Raw genomic sequence first — 20,994 nt, 5'->3', positions numbered from 1 at the left:
TTCCGATTTCCGCGTGGAATCCTCGTGTTTGGAATGCAAATCGAATCGTTGGAAAGCAAACGCTTTCGATCCTCTCGATTCAATGGCCAGAACGGCGACGAAAAATTGTGAGTGGAAGAGGAGAGGAAGGAAAAATGGTCGCGTTACGCAAACGCATCGGATGAGGTGAAATTTCGCGAGGTTTTCCCCCCCCTCCTTCTTTCCTTCGACGAGCGCGCAAGTACGTAGAACATCGGCACAGTCGATGACTTCCTAGGTGATTGCGCGAAAGCCGCAGGATGTGAGCTGCTTGCATTATCGTTTCCGTCACGGGTCCGTGGCGTTTTCTTCTGTTTATCTACGCCCACTAGCGAGCAACTAGTTACCAAAGATTATTGATTTAACGGCTCGCGATGCCCTCGTGATAGAATCTCGCTCGAAATAGTTTCGTACTGGTTGTTGGTAGGGTAGAGTGGGACGAAATAGGAGAGGTATTTTGTTGGTAATAAAAATCAGAAAAGCTTGGAAAGAGTTTATTTTTTTTTTTTAAATAATTAATCATTAATCAATTAAATTATCATTGAGAACGGAAACATATAGTGAATATTATTCTTCTACTTTTTGATTATTTATTTTGATAATAAAAATTCTTAATTTCTATTCCTTATTTCATAATTAAAATTGGATAAGAGAATCTTTCGTCACAATTTCTATATTCAGGTATGATTGTACGATGTAGATTTTATTTTCTAGTAGATTCAATGTTTGTTTGAATAATAATCAAATTTCAGATTTCACGAGTAAATTTTATATTCAGATTGCGTATTTTACACCTTTCCATGTATTTCTTGTTTCATATTCATTTATAGAATAAATATCAGCTTTATCTCGAAACATTTTCCCTAATATAATGCAATTCTTCGATCTTTCGTGACTAATTATACGAATAATGCAACGTTTTATTGCTCGGTTGGTAATCGGCGTACGTGGTATGCACCGTGGCCACAATGTTGTTGCCGTTGGCCTCAGGTAGGACATGCAACTCACGTCATCACGCACGAGCTGCATTAAAGTCATTGTAAACCGGGACGTTGCCTCATCGAGCGTTGGAGTTTTCAACTCGATGATTTCAATGGCCAGCCTCGTCGCCTTCGTGAACACGAATAGACATCCAGCTCACCGATTCAGTCTTTTTTCCCCCCTCGCGTTTTGCCTCTTTCCGTTCGCTTTACGCAATTAGAATCAACGATCGATCGAAGACACTGGTCGCTTGTTTTGTAGATTTTCATTGTGTTTTCATACAACGTATAAAAGTTTCTTTTATCTTCTTAGTTTTTTCCGTATAATACAATATAATAACTTCTTTCTTCGTCGAATATTTCGTTTTAACGAAATAAAGTAGAGAAATCATTTTTGAAATATGTCAGCAGTAGTATGAATTAAGGTTAGCTCGAACGATCCAGGCCATCCATTGTTCAACGGTCCAATATTTTAAACTGTTCAATCAATTATGTAGTTTCTTATGTCTTCTTATGTCTTTCCACGACGATAATTAAACGATGATGATCATGGAATAGAATCTTGTTTATCGCGGATAAACGACGTTCCGCTACAATTATCGAAGCGATATATCGAAGTATCACTTGTAAAAATTAAACGAGAACGTGGTTCTCTTACAATTCTACATTATCGATCGGGGCTCGAACACGATTGAAACTATCCAACTACACCATTATTATTATTATTAGTTGTTATGCCGATGTTTAGCGCGTTAAAGCTTGATAAATGGCACCGGTTACTCGATAATGATGATGTCTCTGTCGGTTTATAGGTTGCAACAGTGCCGGATGCGGCTATCCTGGGGCCCCAGCGCATAGTAGCGTCCGGTTCACGGGTGCAAGTGCCGAGGACGTTATAGACGAGGAGGATGCCCTTCTAAAGGACACGGTGCTGCTCGAGGGCACGGTGGCTACGTATTCCTGCGAACGAGGCTTCGAACTCCTCGGCCCTGCGCGAAGACAGTGCCAAGTTGATGGCTCTTGGACACCGGAAGGAGTGCCATTTTGCGGTAAGTTTTCGTCATGAAATTTTTTCGAAGAAATTTTCGAAGAAAGTGAAGTTTTAATTACTAATTTATCGAGTATTTTTTTAACGAAGCAATATCAAATAGCAGAGTGAATATCGTTTATTTTTTTATCTTTTGATTTTTGTGCATATTCTTTTGTATTATAATTCTCACGTTCGAAGGTTGAATAGGTTGTATTGGAAGATTGAAGAATGAGAAAGGGATATTGTATGTAAAAGACACGAGGTGGATAGATTGTGTTGACAAAAGAATTGTTGGAAAATGTGTTGGTATGTAATCGGGAGACAAACATGTTTGCGGATGTAGGCTTAAGAGAAAGTTTCACGTTCGGAGGAAACTTGTATACGTACTTCCGGTCACGCCTGTTTTTAAGTATTTTTATCAAACATCGAATTGATATTTACGATGCATAGAACACATTTGCAGCATAATAATAATTCTCAAGGAAAAAAAAAAAAATTCAATTCACCAAAAGCAACAATTAAATTACTTTCAAGAATAATGATTAAATCCTGAAATTTAAAAAAAATTAAATAGATTAGAAAATGAATTTTTAACAAACAAAATTTAAAAATATTTTGAGAAAACAATAATAGTTTAATGCTTCTTGAGAAAATTTTTTTTTTTTTTTTACTTTTTTCAATCTAAAAGAATTCTGCAAGGAGAACTGTGTAAGTAAGAATCGTCGGTACAAAATTTCGGGAGGCAAGTGACCTGATTCAGGGTGTCCTTGACCGAGGAGACAGTAAAAGAAATGGCAAAGATAGTGGGGGCCTTACACCGTTAAGTCTGAACCTGTTACCTCCTAACAACGCCCGCGGCCTTCTCAACCTGGCGCGCATTCCTCGCATAGACGTTCTGTCCTTCCTGGCCCACCTCGAATTTATTTCCCCCTTTAACATTCCGATCTCTTCCGAGATCAACCCTTCGCTCGAACAGCGTTCATTCATTGTAATTCCTGTAATAAAGTAAATAAATGGTGATTAAAATTTTACTTCAAAATTGTTTAATGTCGATGATCGCAAAACAGATGGAAGGAAACGAATAAAGTAGAAAAAGGAAAAAGAAACGATGACATTCGAGTTAAAGTAAAATCAATCATCATACTCGCTTAATGATCGCTTAGGATTCTTCTTGCTTTGTTACTTAAGAGAGATTTTTTTTTAAAAGAGAACAACCGCTTTTAATCTAATGGAACTTTATTGCACGAACAGTTATCGTCCATGACGAAATGAATTCGTCTTGTCCACTGACAATAAAAATAATACCTGTGAATGAAATTTAAAAAAAAAAAGAAAAATATCAAATATTAATAATTCAAGAAAATTTCATGAAGAGGTAAGAAAAATTATTTATAATGACAAATATAGAATACCTGCTTTTATAATCTTATTTTTTTTAACTTTAATCACGTCTCAAACGATATTTATTCATACGAGATACGAGATGTAACCGACAATCCAAAAGAAACGGCATAAAATATCCAAGAACTGGGTCGTCATGGCGTCGAATTAGAACTACGTGATTCCGACACGGTGGAACGATCGCAACGTTTGCCCTCCACCTTATTCAAAGTATTTTTGTAGCTGAAAAAAATTGCACGCACATTCCAATACAGATCTCGTGTCCAATATCAAAGAACGGTTAATTTTTACCTTTTTTTATTCAAGATGAAAAAGAATTCCAAAGTACACTTTAATCGATAATCGTTACAGAAATTTCCATTCGATCAGCATAAATGATAAACTGAAAGATATATATATATATATATGGTATATGTAAGTAAAGTTTGAGTAATCGATGAAGCATATAAAGTATACCTGTTGGAAAGTAGCTTCGAATCCAGGATCCCATCAATCCTTTTACCGTTGCTGAACTTCTATCGTGCGGTGATCTTTGACTTTGGATAAAAGATATTATTTAAGGATATTATTGGCAATGCGGATGATCGTTAGACGGCGTATCTATTGAATATATTATTGTATTGAGTTGATTCGGAATCGATGAGGATCCGTGTACGAATATTCTTTGTAGAATTACTATTAAAATATTATTTTTGAGAAATAATATTAAATTTTATATTTATTCGATGGAAATAATGGCATTGAATTTTATCGTTTTACTAATGGACATTTCCTTACTCCGAAGTACGGTAAAGATATTTTTCAGTTTTTTGTTATTTTCTTTTACTAATATTCGAATTATTTACGACCCTTCAATGATAAACTGAAAGATATATATATATATATATATATATATATATATATATATATATATGGTATATGTAAGTAAAGTTTGAGTAATCGATGAAGCATATAAAGTATACCTGTATACCTTCTCCGTATAAAATAAGGGAAATTAGAAAAAAAATTAATGTTTTTCAAATTTCTTTTTCCCCTTAATGTTGCAATGTATTAGAATTCTTTCCAAATGAAAAAGTAGAGGAAGTTTAAAACGAACAAATTCCTGCAAAAAAGAAATTAGATTAATTAAAAGTAATTACAATCCTTTTGAAGATCCAAAAATCTTGAAGCATCATCGATTGGAAAACTCACCGAATTGTGAATATTTTAATTGATATTTCCCAAGTTTTCCAAGTAATTTCGATTGCTCCAGGGAAACCACGTACCACTTTGTTTCACTTCAACCAACAGACCTGAACAGCCAATGAAGCGATATTTAAAGCTTAGTCACTCAACGATGTTCATAAAAATTGGAGCATGAAGATCTTTTCGATCTTTCAACTTCGTTTAATCTGAAAGTTTCGATTGGTTTTCAAATGAATAAAATATATCATAAATGTAATACAAAATTGTACAAAATATTGCTTAGATTACTCTACTTACATACAACTCCACAAAAAATGTATAATTTGGTCAACTTAAGAATAATTTTTTACATAATTTTACAACATAACAGTATTAAACAACTGTTATCATCATTCCTATTTGTGCAACGAATCACATTTTGCAATTTTCCTCTTTTCTATATATAATATATATTCGCTCTGGATTATTACTATTATACCATTTTATATTATAATTTGACATGGACTGATTTCATAAATAAACAAGCAGACAGAGATTTCGCAGTGTCGGTAAACGTTCTCTCGTAATTTTCTGCCAGCCTCGACAGGAGCGGATTGCCACTTACGCGCTTATGCGTGAACTTGACTTTTCGAAGGTAAACTTGTACGCCGTTCACTGCCTACCTGGATCGACGTAATCGCGTTCATTTACCGTAATTTTAATTACCGAGTGTAAATAAAAGAATAGGAGGGAAAAAAGTTACTGTTCCATATTGTGATACGCTGTGACCAATGATTTGCAAGTTTCATCAAAAAGAGATCAAAAAATTTCAAATGTTTTTGTATACGTAATCGCTATATGCTCAATAGCCAAAATGGTGTAGAGATAAGATGAAAAATTTCCTCGATAGATGGAACCACTTTCTAGTTGATTTTTAATTCAATTCTTGATTTTTATTCTTATTTAAAGAGTCCTTAAAAAAAATGCACGCTAGATTAATTAATTATATAATAATTTTTAAGAAGGAAGAAAAAGTGAATACCTTTTATTTCCATCATCTTAATAAATCCGTCTTGGAATGTATGTACAATCGTTCCTGGAAAATTGCACTCCAACGAAGCGAGTGAATCGATGATCTCGTTTCTAGTTATCGAGTAAAATCGCGTTTTTCTTCTTTTTTTTTTTCTTTTTGCATCCGCCAAGTGCGCACCGCGTAATTTTTACGCCAACTTTCACTTGTTTTCTTTCGATTTTTCCATCCGTAAAGGTTCTAATCATCGTCTTCAAAGCTCCGCGATGAGAGTTAAACACCGTTTGTGCTTTTGCAAATTCTTTTCTTCTCGGAGAGATCGTAAACTCGGTGGTATTTATGACTGGCACGATGATGAACTCGTTCGATACTTTCTACGAATGTAAAACGCAGTTAGCATTTTGCCGTTAAATGCGAGATCATTTTTTTCTTAACCTAACTTTTTTTGCGAATGTAGAATTATAAATGATATTTTGATCATTTTATATCTTACAAATTAAGCAAATTATAATGAAAGAAGCGATTTAAAATCTCTTGAAAGGATATATATTTATATACGATTATTCTGATCTTAATTAGAGTTTCAATGATATGCAAATACTTACGATTAACATTCTCCACCTTTAACATTGTTCCGTGTATAGAAATAGAAAACACCTTCGCATGCATATGCGTGACCACTAACTGGCAATAACGTGCTAAAATTGAACTATTACAATCGACCAATTACGGTTTAATCGCTTCAACGCTTCTTAGCATGTAAATCGCTTGTATCTGTATTCCAATCGTTAGTCGTACTTATAAATATTCAAATAATGCATCTGTGTATATAGATACATGTTTTGCGTTTAAAATGTTGAAAATAATATATATATACGTACTTGTATTTTTATAATTGTATAATTTAAAAATTTAAAAAGTAAGGCTTAAATAAATCAAGAAGCTTCGAAGCAAATAAGTAAAAAATTAAGAGTAAAAAAGATTCGGAAGCTTCGTTTTTTAGTTATCAAGGATATTTTCAACTAATTCCTTCTTTTATTTTACTTTTTAAACAATATATACATAAAAAAATACATACTTTAAAAAAGAATACCCGATCGTTTCTTTAAAATCATATATTGTCAATTATATCGTTGCAATCAAAAAAAAAAAAAAATTCGCAAAACTACAATAACGAGAAACCGCTTTCCTTTGTTCCGGTCTTGGCCGATAACTATACCAGCACGTGGTGAAACTCGTCTCTCTTTTTGCTCGATCCAATGTGTTTGAATAGATATATTGAAACCTTTCGTAATAATCCGTGTAAGAAGTAACTGTAAATTATGACGTATCCACGTGTGTGTCGAGAACGCGTGTGGGAACGAGTATAACTGAAAGGAGTCGGTATGTAGGTTTAGGTCGAGAACGCATCAATTACACGTTCTCTGTGTAGTCTATCTGCGCTTGGATAGAACGTATCTCGACTTTGTAAACGGATAATTTTTTTTTCTTAAAAGCTATTTAAGAACTGTTCGAATGCTTTCGAAATTCGAATTCTTTGGCTCCGTGGTCTTGGCTTCTTTTCCTTCTTCGCATATTCACGATTTTCTTCGCTCGAGGTAGGTACGACTAGGTTATGTTTATATATACATAGTACACATCTATACGCTCTAATATGTTAAGTCGATGCAGAATGTAAGAATAGCTTATTCAGACTTTGAATTTTATAATAAAATGTTGTCATTTTCTTGTATTTGAATATAGTCAATGCGTATTTAATTGCCTTCTTAAATTGAAAGTTCGAATTCGCCTTCCTGCTTTAGGAATATTCATGATTCTTTGCTTGAGAAAACATTGATATTTTCATCACGTAATTCTCTGATAGTCAATGTAGTCTATTCGCAATCATTCTAGAATATAGATCGATTTTTTGGAATCGGATACCTTTTCTAAAAGTCTATTCCAATGCTTTAGAAGTTTGAATTTCTTGGCTTCGACTTCCTACTTCGAATATTTAGGATTCTTCACTTGATAGAATAATAATCAATATAAATAGATATTGTGTTCAGATATATTTCTTAAATGTCTGTGGAACTTTGAATTTCTTTTGTATTCGATAAAATTCTTTTTAAATACAATATACAATTATATCTTTATATTATAATTATTTTATATAATTTATAATCTATAGTATTATGAGGATTTTATGTAACGTAAATGTTGATGTTTGTACGTGCAAAATGTGTCATTTACAATGACTGAATTTAGTAAAGCGTCCAAGGAGAATGTTTGATGTCTTTTTACCATAAAAGCAAGTAAAAATTTCCTTTTATGACTTTTGATCACCGTAATTTGATGATCGTATCTTATCCTATAATTCCACCGTATCGAGTCATAAAAGTATTTACTGTACATTTATAGAAATATTTGTAAATCTTGAATAATTTATTGTTCAATTTTACATGCAGATGAAACACTGCTCGACTAATTCTTGTCCAGTAACTGTAGATATAATTAGGATATAAGTCACAGCTTTTTATTCGAAACATTCACAGAAATTGAACAGTTAGAAAGATAAAATATATGATTTGCACGGTGTGCACAATGTAACGTTATAACAGACTTGTCTCCTCACTAATGTCCTCCGCACAATGCTTTTGCTGTCTCATTCGTATATCTTCCAATTGTTCTGCAAGTATATATATTTTTAAAGTCGTGACTTTACAGATCGTACTCGTGAAAAAATAAGATAATGTTGAATCAGTATTCTCTCTATTGTATAGTATTATCTATTCTCATCATTCTCATAATCAGGAAGTAACATATTTTTTTCAAATTTGAAGGATCTCGATTTTGAAATATGTCGAATTGTTCGAATATCGAATAGGATTTTGTCAATTTTTTCGAATTAGAATTTTTATAATTATAGAAAATTTTTTAATAGATTCAATAACATATTATTAATATATTTAAAATTTCATTTTTTCCTTAATATACTATGCATCATTAATCTAATGTCTCTATACATGTACGTTTATTAAAGGTTTGCCTATTAAAGAGATTTCACAGTGACATTGGCTTTAGCCATAATATCTCCCCATCATCTGAATGAATTAGCAACGCCGATTTATAGGGGTCGATCAGGATTAACCTCAATTGCTTCACGGTAAAATAATTTTTACCAATTATGCGTTCTTAATTTATAAAAAAAGAATCACGATTTCTATTTATATTTCGATATTATGATTTATAACTGTATTCATTATACTTATTCTATTTTATATTGCTAATTCTATCTGCAAATACAAAAATAACATAATTTTCTTAACAATTTATATTCTGCATATTTCATTCATTTATTTTTCTTTTGTATAATATCTATCTATATTTATTTTATTCTAAAAGAAAATTTTTAGAATCCATCATATTCCAACTTAACCTCAATTTTATCTCGCGATATAATCAAATACCAATATCGATATTAAATTCAATTTACAATCGATCTATTCTTTACGCGCCAATTTTCATCCAGAAAAAAAATCTTCAAACCTAACTTTTGCGATTTCTTTCCATCCATAGAACTTATCTAGTTATAAGTGGCGCTTCGATCAGAGATTAACCTAGATGACAAAAATGGCGATCTTGTTTCGAGTGGTGCGTTAGCCGCGATCGTGGTAATGCCAGTTAGGCGCCGATAAAATTCTCACGTTACGGTACAGTAAAACTACCGCAAGCCCGGTAACTTCTTCGCGAATGTGCAACGTGCACAAAAGTTTCGCGAATAGCATCTGCGTGCCAAACGAGTGTTCAACCGTACGATACCCGACCTTCTTCTTTTCGCTCAATGGGAATGGCAATGAGCCGCGTAGATTTTCTCAGAGCCTTGTAGAGAAGTTCGTCCTTCTATGACGGACATTGGAAGTAGGATGTCGATGATGTTATGAATCAACTTTGTGATTGGATTGCAGTTATATTCATGATTACAAACATTTTTGTACGAAGTATAATATAATTTTATGAATCGATATAGTGTAATTTTGTAAATTGATAAAATTCGAACAAAATGGAGGATTGTCTCATTGGAATTGTGCAGATTATTAAATAGAATGTTAGAATTATTTACATGGTGTGTGATATATCATAATGTCTTCAAAGTCTTTTCAATGAGACTTCGGTGGAAATAGGATATCATTGAATCAATAATTTATGGTAAGTTAGCTTTATGATTGCCATTGTGCTAATTATTGAAACTATATTACAAACTGTTTTATACAAGGTTGATGTAATATAATAATACAATATTACCATTTTGATGATTGATAATAGATGTAGTGAATCAATTTTGTATCAATTAAATTTATTAGAATAATGTTAATTATTCTTAAAGAATAACGAAGAATATGTAAAGGGTATCAAATATAAATGAATGTAATTTAATATAATGATCGTTAATATGTGGAACGTTCTAATTAATAATCTTAAGTAAATCAGGGCATGAGATTGCGAGCAAGGTGATTCTTTATGTTTTTTATTTTACTTTCGATATTCTTGTTTTACTTTATAAAATTTCCTTTTAAATTATCGGATTATTATTTATAAGAACTTCAATCTTAATTTTAATTTCTCATTAGATACTTTTATTTAAATTATTTTATACGCTTTTTTCTCGATCAAAATTATATTTTATTCAAATAAATATATCTTGAATTATTGTCTTTTCAGATAAAAAGTTTAGAACAATATATATATATATATTAAATTATCTATTATCATATGTCATATAATCAATCGTTGCTGAATTATCAAAATGAATTGTCACTAAAAAATTTAAACAAATAGATAATTTTCAAGAAAACATGATTTATGCTGATTAAGTTTTCAAATCCTTCTTCGAAGTCTATAAATCTCAATTGAGTTACGTTCACAATTATCAAATACATATTTAATGTAATGAATAAACGTTCTAATCGACGATAATTGTTAAGGGATCGAAACCTGGTATAACCAGTTCCAAGGTAGTTATAGTCTCTAATAACTATAATAGTATACGAGTTAATGTAACGACGTTTTGCACATTATGGGCACGTGTGGCAAGTACCGCAATTGGGGCGGGGCACGTCGTGTGCGATGCATCGTGTGTTGTGCACTTGGTATCTAGGAATGCACAAGAAACCGCACAAGGGATGCGCAAGAAGAGACTAATCTGGCTGTCGCGTGTCTTGCGGTTTATTCCGTCATCACCTCGATGGAAACCTCGAAAAGAATTTCTCAAACTCGTTTCGCTCTGAATATGAAATTTTAACCCCTTAATAAATTGCTCGTAAAATTTCACGTCAAAATATACAAAAACAATTAATTAATATTTTTCTCTTGGATAAGTAATATACCATATTTTTTATCTTTAAAGAATAAAATAATTGAGATAAGATTATTTTTTATCAGACAGACATTTAAAAAAACTTGAGTGAAAAATATAAGGGTTCTAATTTTTGTTTTTTTAAATTACAGTTTTAAATGTTGCCGGAGGCAAAGCTCCTATGCAATCGAGCACCTCGGAGGGTGGAATTCCACAGCGTGCGGTGGATGGCAGCAGTGGACAGATTTACACCCCTCAAACTTGCACCCTTACGAGACCAGAGCACAGACCCTGGTGGTACGTGAACCTGCTCGAACCCTATATGGTACAATTGGTACGACTTGACTTTGGTAAACCGTGTTGCGGTAAGTAACATATTAGGAATAGAATTTTATTCCAAAATTCTAAATCTTGTTTTATTAACATTTAATCTAACAAATTATATATTATATATATTTGATATATATATGGGATTTTTATCTTAATGAAAGAAACGAATTTTGAGACACAAACTTCATTTTATTTAATTTTATTTATTAAAATCATAATTTACAGATCCACCAGAAATATAATAAATATATAATAAAAGTTTTTGGATAAATAAACAAACGAATAGTTATGAATAGAGTTAACAAAAATCAATCCAACAATATCCAACAATACAATAATCAGAAAATTCCAAATACCAAATCAAAGGCTAAGGAATGAATCACTTTGATGAATCGTTGGTGAAAATGGTCAGGAAGCGTAAACACAAAGTTTAATCCCTGTAACGTGATGGAACGCCACTTTCATTTCAATGACGCGATCTCCCTCGGCTTTCTATCGATAAACAGCCAATTATGGGAGCAATAATGATGCTCTACGAGCGAAAATTTTTCCAACAATTCGGAAATCATAGACGATTGATGAACAAGTTATCGATACTTTCACGCCATTCTATAGATCTTATTTTACTAGATTTAGAGCAACCATCCTCGTGAAATTTGATGGATACTCGTGTACATTGAAAAATTGAAACATTATCGAATTTTAATTAAAATTTGAAGTTTGAAACTTTCTAAGAAAAGTTGAAGTTAGAAAGTTGAAGTTAATCAGAAAGTCGTTATAAAAATTGATTAATAATAAATAGAGTTGACTTTGAAAATTATATAGACATTAATTACAATATTTCCAAAAATATTTTGTCAAAGATACATTTAATAATATTTATATAATAATTGCAAAAAGTGTGATTCAACTTAGTAGTTCTTAGTTAAAAAATTGAATTCTTCGAGTAATATATTTATACATATTCAAAATATCTAATCTAATTGATATTGTAAATTGATATGCATGAAAAAGTAAATGGCATCGTTTTCTATCGATCGAGTGAAAAGATTTTTGCTGTCGAACTGGAAAGTTTCTAGAAGTTTTCACGCGTGCCAATAATAAGGTAAAAGAAAAAAGGAAAGATCTATTTAAAAGACACGATGTTATTTCACGTATCGATCGTTACCATTAATCGACATATATTTACAAGGAAGTATCGATTAATTATTCAGAATATATATCTTATATTCAGAATATTAATTGTTAATTTAATAACATTTTGACTTTGTTGAACATCATACAAAAAGCATGAAAGTACGTGAGAATTCAAAATTCCAATGTACTATTCTATAAGGAAAATATCGTGCCACTGCAAAATTAATTTCCATTTTATTATTTTATTTTATCTCGTCTATCAACTCCACATTAATTCTCGTATTACAATCGTTTAAAGATATATCTTAGAAAAGTATTAAAAAAATTGTTGCACAATTGGCATAAAATTTTACGAACAATAATAAAACTATCAAACTGCCAATAATGTCATTATGAAAACAAAGTTACAATTTTCTTTTAAACCGTATGATATTTATTCGAAATTTATAATGGATATTTATTAACAAATCACTCATAAATTTTCATTACTAATTTATTTTATTCCTCTTATTGTTATTACAATTTCCGTAATTTTAGTTAGAATAAATTTAAAGTTATGAGTTTAAGTAATGGAGATTCGTATTACCGATCAAACAAGGGAAAACTTTCACCGTTAAACGAAATGGCTGATAATGGCGTGCCGTTTACACGGAAATAAAGAGTGAGAGTAGTTTTGTTATTCTTGGAAGAAATTTACTGCACTCTTCCTTAAAAAAAAAAAAAAAAATAATAATAATAATAATAATAATTCTCAATCTTTCACGAAACAGTATGCATCGCAAATGCTATATTGTATAATAATAATGCATATTAGATATGGTATATCGATTTGACGTAGTCTAGAAAATTCTTTGGAAACTTGCTTTCTTTTTTGTTAATGTACTTTCATATTTTTCGTTTAATTGTTAGACGATTAATTAAAAAGACTATAAACTTTCAAGAAAAGATTCGAAATGATTATTTTCTCAGGAAAGTGCAAATATAAGTATAAGCATTTTTTTTTTTTTTTTTTAATTCTTTCTTACTCGAGGAAAGCCGATGCTATTCAAATATTTAAATAGAAAGAATTCTTCTTTTCCGAGAAAATTTTAAATTTATAATTTAACTCATTTCAATTTTTTACAAAATCTACTTTTTTAAAAATTTAAAATTTAACATCGATTGTTTCTTAAGTTAATTATTAATATACGTTGAAAATTCCAAAAAAATTCAAAATTAAATACGCATTTCTAACCTAATCATTAATTCATCCACATTGCATATGCAAACATGCAAATGGACTCGAGAGTGTATTAATTACGAATACTTAAGTTTTATATAATTTTATATTTTCCATTTTATTTATTTATTTATTTTTTCCCCTCTCCTTATAATTCTAAGCCTACACTTTCGTTACATACAAAAATTGCGTGTTATCCAAATAAATAGCAGCTTTATTCCAACACTCGTTTCCTCCTTGGTCACGATTCACCTAACATCCGCACGTGACGATAATCTTCGTGTTTCGCCGATGAACAAGCGTAGTGTATCGTAATTAAATCGACTCGATATTTTACAAGGAGAAGCAACTTTCACGCCGCTAATACCGATAAGAGGCTGTTAGCGGAGCGTTTTAATTACGATCGAGATCGGTTATCGTTCACCAAACGCGAACTCCCCATTTCCGGCAATACGAAAAGAAAATGCCAAGCAGTTATGATTACAGCTCATGCGTACGTAAAATAAACAACAGAGCAACTCGATAGCCAGGAATGGAAGAAAAATAGGGAATTTTTTTTCTCTAAGAATTCTATTTACTTGTTACTAGAAATTGATTTTTAGAGTTGCATATCCTGAAAATTTTCGAAAGTGTGTACTTATTTTTCTCCTCTCTTTTCTTTTTTTATTAAAAATTAAAATATACACAGTGTTTACAAGTAGAATTGTATTTATGATAGAGATGCGGAATTGAGAATTGATCCTTTGCAAAGTTTGTTCAAAATCAAATTATTTATTTTTTAGAATTCAATTTCACATAATTCACAGTTAACTAATAGTAACAATTTATTTCCCTAGCCTCATTTATTGATTCAATCTATATTAATATAAAACTATATATAGATAATTCACAAATATAACTTGATTTTACACTAAAACTCTAAAAAATTTTTTCAAAACGACCTCGAACGATCTCGAACCATTACCAACCATACCGCATCGTTAGAAACGCGTTTTCTAATATCACGGGATGACTCGTGACGTTTCTCGGCAGGCTGGATATTTTTTTATATATACATATATATATAAACAAGAAATTGTCGCTGTTTCGAAGATGATTACACGGGGACAAAACGTGGAAAGCATGTAATTGGTGTTGGCCATCCATTTGGTCACACCTGGGATACTTTCCAGGTCGGAAGATGTAGTCCTTGCTTAGGCACCTGGATTATTTCACATTATTTTATCCGTTCAAATGTTTTGCGATTGCAGGGTAGCAATTTGTGCGGCAAGTGAAAGCATGGATCGATTCTGATCCATGGATCCTATGAAAAATGTGTTTATCGTTTTAATACGGAAGAGTACTTCTCTCTTTGATGGATTGGCGTGTTTTGTGCATTATTATCCTGTTGAATGAAAGAGATATTGAATTGTAATTTATGTCAACAATTTTTCTTTGAAAGATATTCGATTCTCTTTAAAAATTTTTATGATGAAAAATTGTGTTCAATTTCTATGTAAAGAAATAATTCATCAATTCGCTACATCTAACTTGTTCCAATTAGGAAAAAAGTTAGAAAAAAAGATAAAAGTATTCAGAGTTTTCAGCAAAATTTTTTCCTATTTATATTATCTGTTAGCACTAAAGTTACTAGTAATTGAATAACCGTATTTTTTTTCCTGAATCAATAGCAAAAAAAAAAATGCAATCGATTTTGATTGTTTCCAATATTAATATCGTTATCGCATAGGTAAACGTTATCGAATTCAAATTTCTCACGCACGTTCTCTGATTACAGGCGACGATATACCAGGAACAATCGTGGTTCGTGTCGGAAACAATCGGCCAGACTTGGGAACGAATCCAATTTGCAATCGTTTCACCGGCCCTCTCGAAGAAGGCCAACCTCTTTTCCTACCCTGCAATCCTCCTATGCCAGGAGCTTTCGTTTCCGTGCATCTGGAGGCGAACACACCGACATCAATCCCAGTCCAGCTCTCTTTGTGCGAGGCTTTCGTGTATACCGATCAGGTGTATATCACAGAATTTACTTGAAATGGATAAAAAAATGTCAGATTGTGCCAAAAACTCTTTTCTTTGGTTTGGCAATTTTATGAAATTTTATGAAGTATCATTGTAAGTAAAAAAATAAGGAATCTTTTGGATATTTCACACTTGCTTGGAAGGAGATCTCAAAATTAATGATTTTAAAGAGCTTTTAATATAAAAATGTACAAAAACATCACTCAATCAAAATTGAGAATTCAATTCAGTTTGGAAATTGAAACATCAATATTCAATAAATTCTTCTTTTGAGTTGTATGTCATTTTTTTTAGCATGTAATATTTCTCTTATTATTTGTATTGTTGTATTTTTGGAATTTTTAATAATAAATTAGTAATAAGTAAGGTTTTTGAAAAGTATGTTATTTTTTTCTAATTAATTATTTCTTTGCACAGGCACTTCCTATTGAGAGATGTCCACAATTCAGAGATCAGCCACCAGGTTCAACAGCAACTTATAATGGAAAGTGTTATATATTCTATAATCGGCAACCAATGATATTCAGGGAGGCGTTATCGTTCTGTCGTGCACGAGGTGGAACTTTAGTGGATGAAAGCAATCCTGCATTGCAAGGATTTATTTCATGGGAATTGTGGAGGAGGCATAGGTAGTCTTTTAGAAAAATCACAATATAGAATTCTATGAAACAAATATAAATCATTAAATGAAAAATGAAATTATATAATTCAATCACTTGAATTCATATTTTATTATTTACAAATTAAATAATTAACGTAGAAAATAATAGAAAAAAATTCTCAATATCTCTTTCAATAAAGATTTTTAAAAACTTTATATTTTATGTTTCTTAAGGAGCGACACTTCCAGTCAATACTGGATGGGTGCAGTGAGAGATCAGAAGGATCGCACGGTTTGGAGATGGACAGGAAGCGGCGAGGAGGTATCCGTTTCTTTCTGGAGCTTGCCTCAAGGAACCGAAGAGGATTGTGCTCGATACGATGGTAGCAGAGGCTGGCTTTGGTCTGATACTCCTTGCACGGCTCGATTAAATTTCATCTGTCAACACCGTGAGTACCTGGTATAAGTTTCAAACTAACGTCGCTTCCGTATTCCTTTCTCTCATTATTATCAAATTATATGATGACACGAATATCTTTTTCTGTCTGTGGATGCGCTAGATGAATGATATAATGTGACAAGCTGAGAATCAATAATCACTGGATTTTCATGTGAAATCAAATTTTTATAAATTAATAATTATAAGATTATAAAGAAATAGAGTTTGAATAAAAACTTGTTTCCTCAAATATCATTAATAGTATTATACTTTAGATATTTTTTTATTTTTCTTTTGCATGTATTGTCAATATTTTATAAATTTTGTTAGGAATTTTATTTATTTGTCATATATATAATTTTCAAACTCTAAAAGAATTAACAAATAAGTTTTTCTTGATTTTTTTAGAACAATAAAAATAATATTATTTAATATTTTTCATTCTCTTTCAATTAGGAATATTTTATGTACTTATATATAAATTCCAAAAAAAAAAAAAAATCATCAGTATAAGTTCTCCCAACTATAAACCACAGATTATGATTTACCATAATTCCTTTTCCATCACTGAACATAAAAATAGCAAGCAATTTCAGCCAGGTAAAAAGAAGTAAAAAAAAAAAAAATGAAATTCTTTGTTTGCTGTTAGAACCACGAGCATGTGGTCGACCAGAACAGCCGCCGAATTCCACGATGACGGTGACCACAACCGCAGATCGGAATTCCGGAAGTGCATACGAAGTTGGCGCGACCGTGGAATATACTTGTAACGCTGGTAGCCTTCTTATAGGACCGTCCACTCGCACTTGTCTGGACACTGGCTTCTATAACGAGTTTCCACCTGTGTGCAAAAGTAAGAAGCATACTGCTCAACTATGGAGTAACTGCAAAACAAAATGTAAAACAAGTATTTTTAAATACTTGTTAACATTTGATTAGACATCAAATATAATATTTTACAAAAGGAAATTAATAGAAACAAAAGACACATTTATAAATATAAACAACAAGAGCAATAATTGTATTGTAAAGTATTGTATAATATTATTTTTTAATAAGAACAGTAACTGTTACTAATAACTTTGTAAATAATTGTAAAGGATTATTCCTTAAAATAGAAATGTAAATACAAGAACAGTAGTATTCTAAAATATTATTTCTTAATGGCAAAATAATGTCAATGATTGAAGATTTCTAGTTATAAGTTCTTCAATAAACATTGCTCTCTCATAGTTGGACAATATAAGGATCAGAGAAATATAGAGATTAACTTGGTGAACCATATATGTATCGTTATATCGATGTTAAATTCAACATTCTGCTCGTTTCAGGCATCGAGTGCGGTTATCCAGCAAACATAAAACACGGAGGCTACACACTTATCAACAATACCGTTAGTTATCTCAGTCAGGTGCTTTACTCCTGCGATGAAGGATTCGAGATGACTGGTAAGAATTTATCGTGGCGCTAGCCATTATTATTTGATTGTTTGATAAATGGATATCGTTTGTAAATAATACTCTGATACGTGTGTTCGAAAATGCTTTATAAAGGAGCAGTTTGAGGAAATTGGTAAGCAAGTCTTGTTTCATAAATGATAGTAATGATAGTTTCAACTTGTTTCTTCTTCTTTATTATTTTTTGGAACAATATATGAGATGGTTATGAAATATGATAATGAATTTATAAAATAATTAATAGTAAGTAATAATAGAAATTAAAATAAATGAAGATAGATCTTTATTTGAATTTTATTGTTTAAGCAATTTTTACTTAATTTAAATTTATGTAAAAATTTTTAAATAATTTCCATTAAAGGTCGTGCAAGATTAACTTGTGACATCGATGAGCGTTGGAATGGACCACCGCCGCGTTGTGAACCAATCCTGTGCGATCCTCCAACACCTGTGCCGCACAGTTACATTCAAATCGATGAAATCGACGAAACCGAAACAATGCCATCGAAATCGAGCTTCAATCGAAGTCTTCTCGTAGGCAGCATCGTCACTTATACTTGTGAAAAGAATTATAGACTCACTGGGCACCGACAAATATTATGTTTACCCACTGGATTATACGATCACATCGCACCCACTTGCATAGGTAATTCATTCATTCATTAATATAAATAATTAAATATAAAAATTTGTAAATCTTTGTCTCTTTCTACAAGCTTAAGAAATCAATGTCTACTTCTTCATTCATCGCAAAAAAAGAAAAAAAATTCCAAAATTCCTTCATTCAAAGAAGAATTTCCACAATTCCTGAAATACTTACATACTTGGACAATTGTTACACTATAAATCTAATCTCTAACAAACAGGATACAAGACAGCACATGGTTCAAAATCGCATGACTTTTATTCTTTACAATAATCGTATCAAAAATCAGAAAAAAAAATGAATAAATTTTATTGCAGAGGAACCACGCACCACAGTGACCGCCCCACCTCGAATAACTGTACGAACAACGACCGCCAGAACACGGCAACCATTCTTACCGCCACGAGTCCGACCCACGACAATCTCGACGACCACAACCACGAGCACCACCCCTGTACCGCCTCGAAGAGTGGCCAGCACCGCTGAATTACCCGCGACGGTTCGCGAAACCATCGCGAGGAAACCGAATGTCGGTCTTCAGAGGCCAGCACCTCCTCCTTCGCCACCTTTGAACGACGACAGCAGTGATCATCCTCAGGACAATGAGATTTCGGGCAGTGGGGTGGATAACGCACAGGTTGGGATTGGAACCGGTGTTCCAGAACCTTCTGGACCCTACAGGGTGGACAATGCCGACCACACGAGTAACACTCATCAAGCGAAATTAAATCTAGGCGCTGTGATCGCCTTGGGTGTCTTCGGCGGTTTCGTATTCCTAGCCGCTGTAATCACCACCGTTGTAATACTTATACGCAGGTAAAGGAAAATCATTAAAATAAATACGCGATCCGCGTGATTCTTTCTTTGTCTCTCTCTCTGTGATCAAGATTTTTAGTTGCACCAAAAGTAACGCCTGTTGTAATATAACATTAGATTGTACTTTGTATATTTTGTATTTTATGTTATTTTTGTTTGTGATATATTGTTTTTTTTTTGTTTATTCGTTTATTACTAACTATGATATAACTTTCTTGCTAACTTTCATAAGAATCAAAATAGAAAATTAATTTAGGATAGTGATTCTTTTATTTTCTAAAAGACTGAATTTTTTGATATACGTTAAACAGAGTTGATATACGTTAGTACAGAGTGTTCGATTACCAGAAATTTAAGAAATGATTCTTCAAATTAATGGATGATGATTAATGATTATGTTTTGAAATTTTGAATATTTGTAATTGAACACTCTGTATATTTTTGATTTGATTTGATCTTTACATCATGAAATTGTATTTATAATCATCTGTATTTTAGTATCTGCAATTTTATTTTTAACTTTCTTCAATTTTTTAACAGGCATTATTTCTTGGGCAGACTATACATAACTATAGCTTTTCTATATATACAATATATATTACTCTACGTGTGTATACTGTATCGCTTACTCTATATTTGTTCAAACTGTCTTTATTCTTTCGTCTATCTTCTTATCTAATCTTTTCTAATTTAATCGCATATTTTTTCAAAATACTGTAATTTGTTGTAGTATAACAAAGGGTTGTTACGTGTAAAGATCAACAATTTCTAAGTCCTCTTGATTTTTATTGTATTTTTTTTCTTCAATATTATTAATTGATATAGTATTATAATGTAATTTCGCTGCAACTGTAAAAGCTTTTCTTACTTTAAGTGAAAAAATATAAAATTATCAGATAAAAATATTTTTTAAGAAATTTCTATCTATATATCAAATAATAATTATTATTATAAATTCAAACATTTTGAATATGATAGGAATTGTAGTATCAAAAAATTTAAGAGCTGATTATTCAAGACAAAAAAGGATAAGTGAAAAATCATTCCTTGAAGAATCATCCCTTAAACTTTTGGACAACTTTTTACCAACCTAATACTCTATTATAACTATATCATATCTATATATATATAGGGTGTTAATATATTCGTGGATAGTCGATTCCAAACACCAAAGTTTTTGTAAAATATTGATTGAAATTTATTTACTAAGTTATAAACAATCGAATACAAATTATACATCATATTTATATCATATTATACATACTTCATCTTAACCTTAAAAATCAATCCTTAAAAAAATTATCCCACGAATATATCTAAACTTTCCAAACCAAATTGAAAAATTGGTCAGAAAAAGAATAGAAACTTA

General features: G+C 31.5%; 1 protein-coding gene and 1 long non-coding RNA gene across 9 annotated transcripts in view; one reads left to right on the top strand and one right to left on the bottom strand.

The window, feature by feature from the left end:
• LOC411888 overlaps positions 1–20,994 on the top strand; it is a 29,323-nt gene that overhangs the window by 5,067 nt on the left and 3,262 nt on the right. The window contains exons 2-10 of one of the 5 annotated variants that reach the window (XM_026443596.1): positions 1,811–2,047; positions 11,111–11,323; positions 15,422–15,654; positions 16,084–16,295; positions 16,502–16,716; positions 17,356–17,559; positions 18,038–18,154; positions 18,525–18,809; positions 19,127–19,625. In XM_026443596.1, coding sequence (XP_026299381.1) covers positions 1,811–2,047; positions 11,111–11,323; positions 15,422–15,654; positions 16,084–16,295; positions 16,502–16,716; positions 17,356–17,559; positions 18,038–18,154; positions 18,525–18,809; positions 19,127–19,625 — 2,215 coding nt within the window. Of the gene's footprint in view, positions 1–1,810; positions 2,048–6,821; positions 7,222–9,216; positions 9,812–10,445; positions 10,618–11,110; positions 11,324–15,020; positions 15,055–15,421; positions 15,655–16,083; positions 16,296–16,501; positions 16,717–17,355; positions 17,560–18,037; positions 18,155–18,524; positions 18,810–19,126; positions 19,626–20,994 lie in introns of those variants that run through there. The other 4 variants (XM_006558047.3, XM_006558045.3, XM_006558046.3 and 1 more) reach the window with 4 other exon arrangements.
• Positions 2,147–6,487, bottom strand: LOC102653945. 4 transcript variants are annotated; one of them, XR_003305557.1, is made up of 11 exons: positions 6,229–6,486; positions 5,636–5,997; positions 4,912–5,566; positions 4,621–4,820; positions 4,392–4,531; positions 3,886–4,291; positions 3,721–3,811; positions 3,441–3,651; positions 3,173–3,333; positions 2,868–3,023; positions 2,147–2,577 (listed from the first exon to the last, which is right to left on the bottom strand). It is a non-coding gene; the product is annotated as an uncharacterized LOC102653945 (long non-coding RNA). The 4 variants fall into 4 exon arrangements; XR_001704816.2 differs by lacking the exon at positions 2,147–2,577 and having other exon boundaries at positions 2,640–3,023; positions 4,912–5,276; positions 5,357–5,566; positions 6,229–6,485; XR_407704.3 differs by lacking the exon at positions 2,147–2,577 and having other exon boundaries at positions 2,640–3,023; positions 4,400–4,531; positions 6,229–6,487.

This window comes from Apis mellifera, linkage group LG11 (genome assembly GCF_003254395.2).
Source record: "Apis mellifera strain DH4 linkage group LG11, Amel_HAv3.1, whole genome shotgun sequence".
Lineage (NCBI taxonomy): Eukaryota > Metazoa > Arthropoda > Insecta > Hymenoptera > Apidae > Apis > Apis mellifera.
The sequence above is the reverse complement of the archived record's forward strand: the minus strand, read 5'-3'. Positions and strand labels throughout refer to the sequence as shown.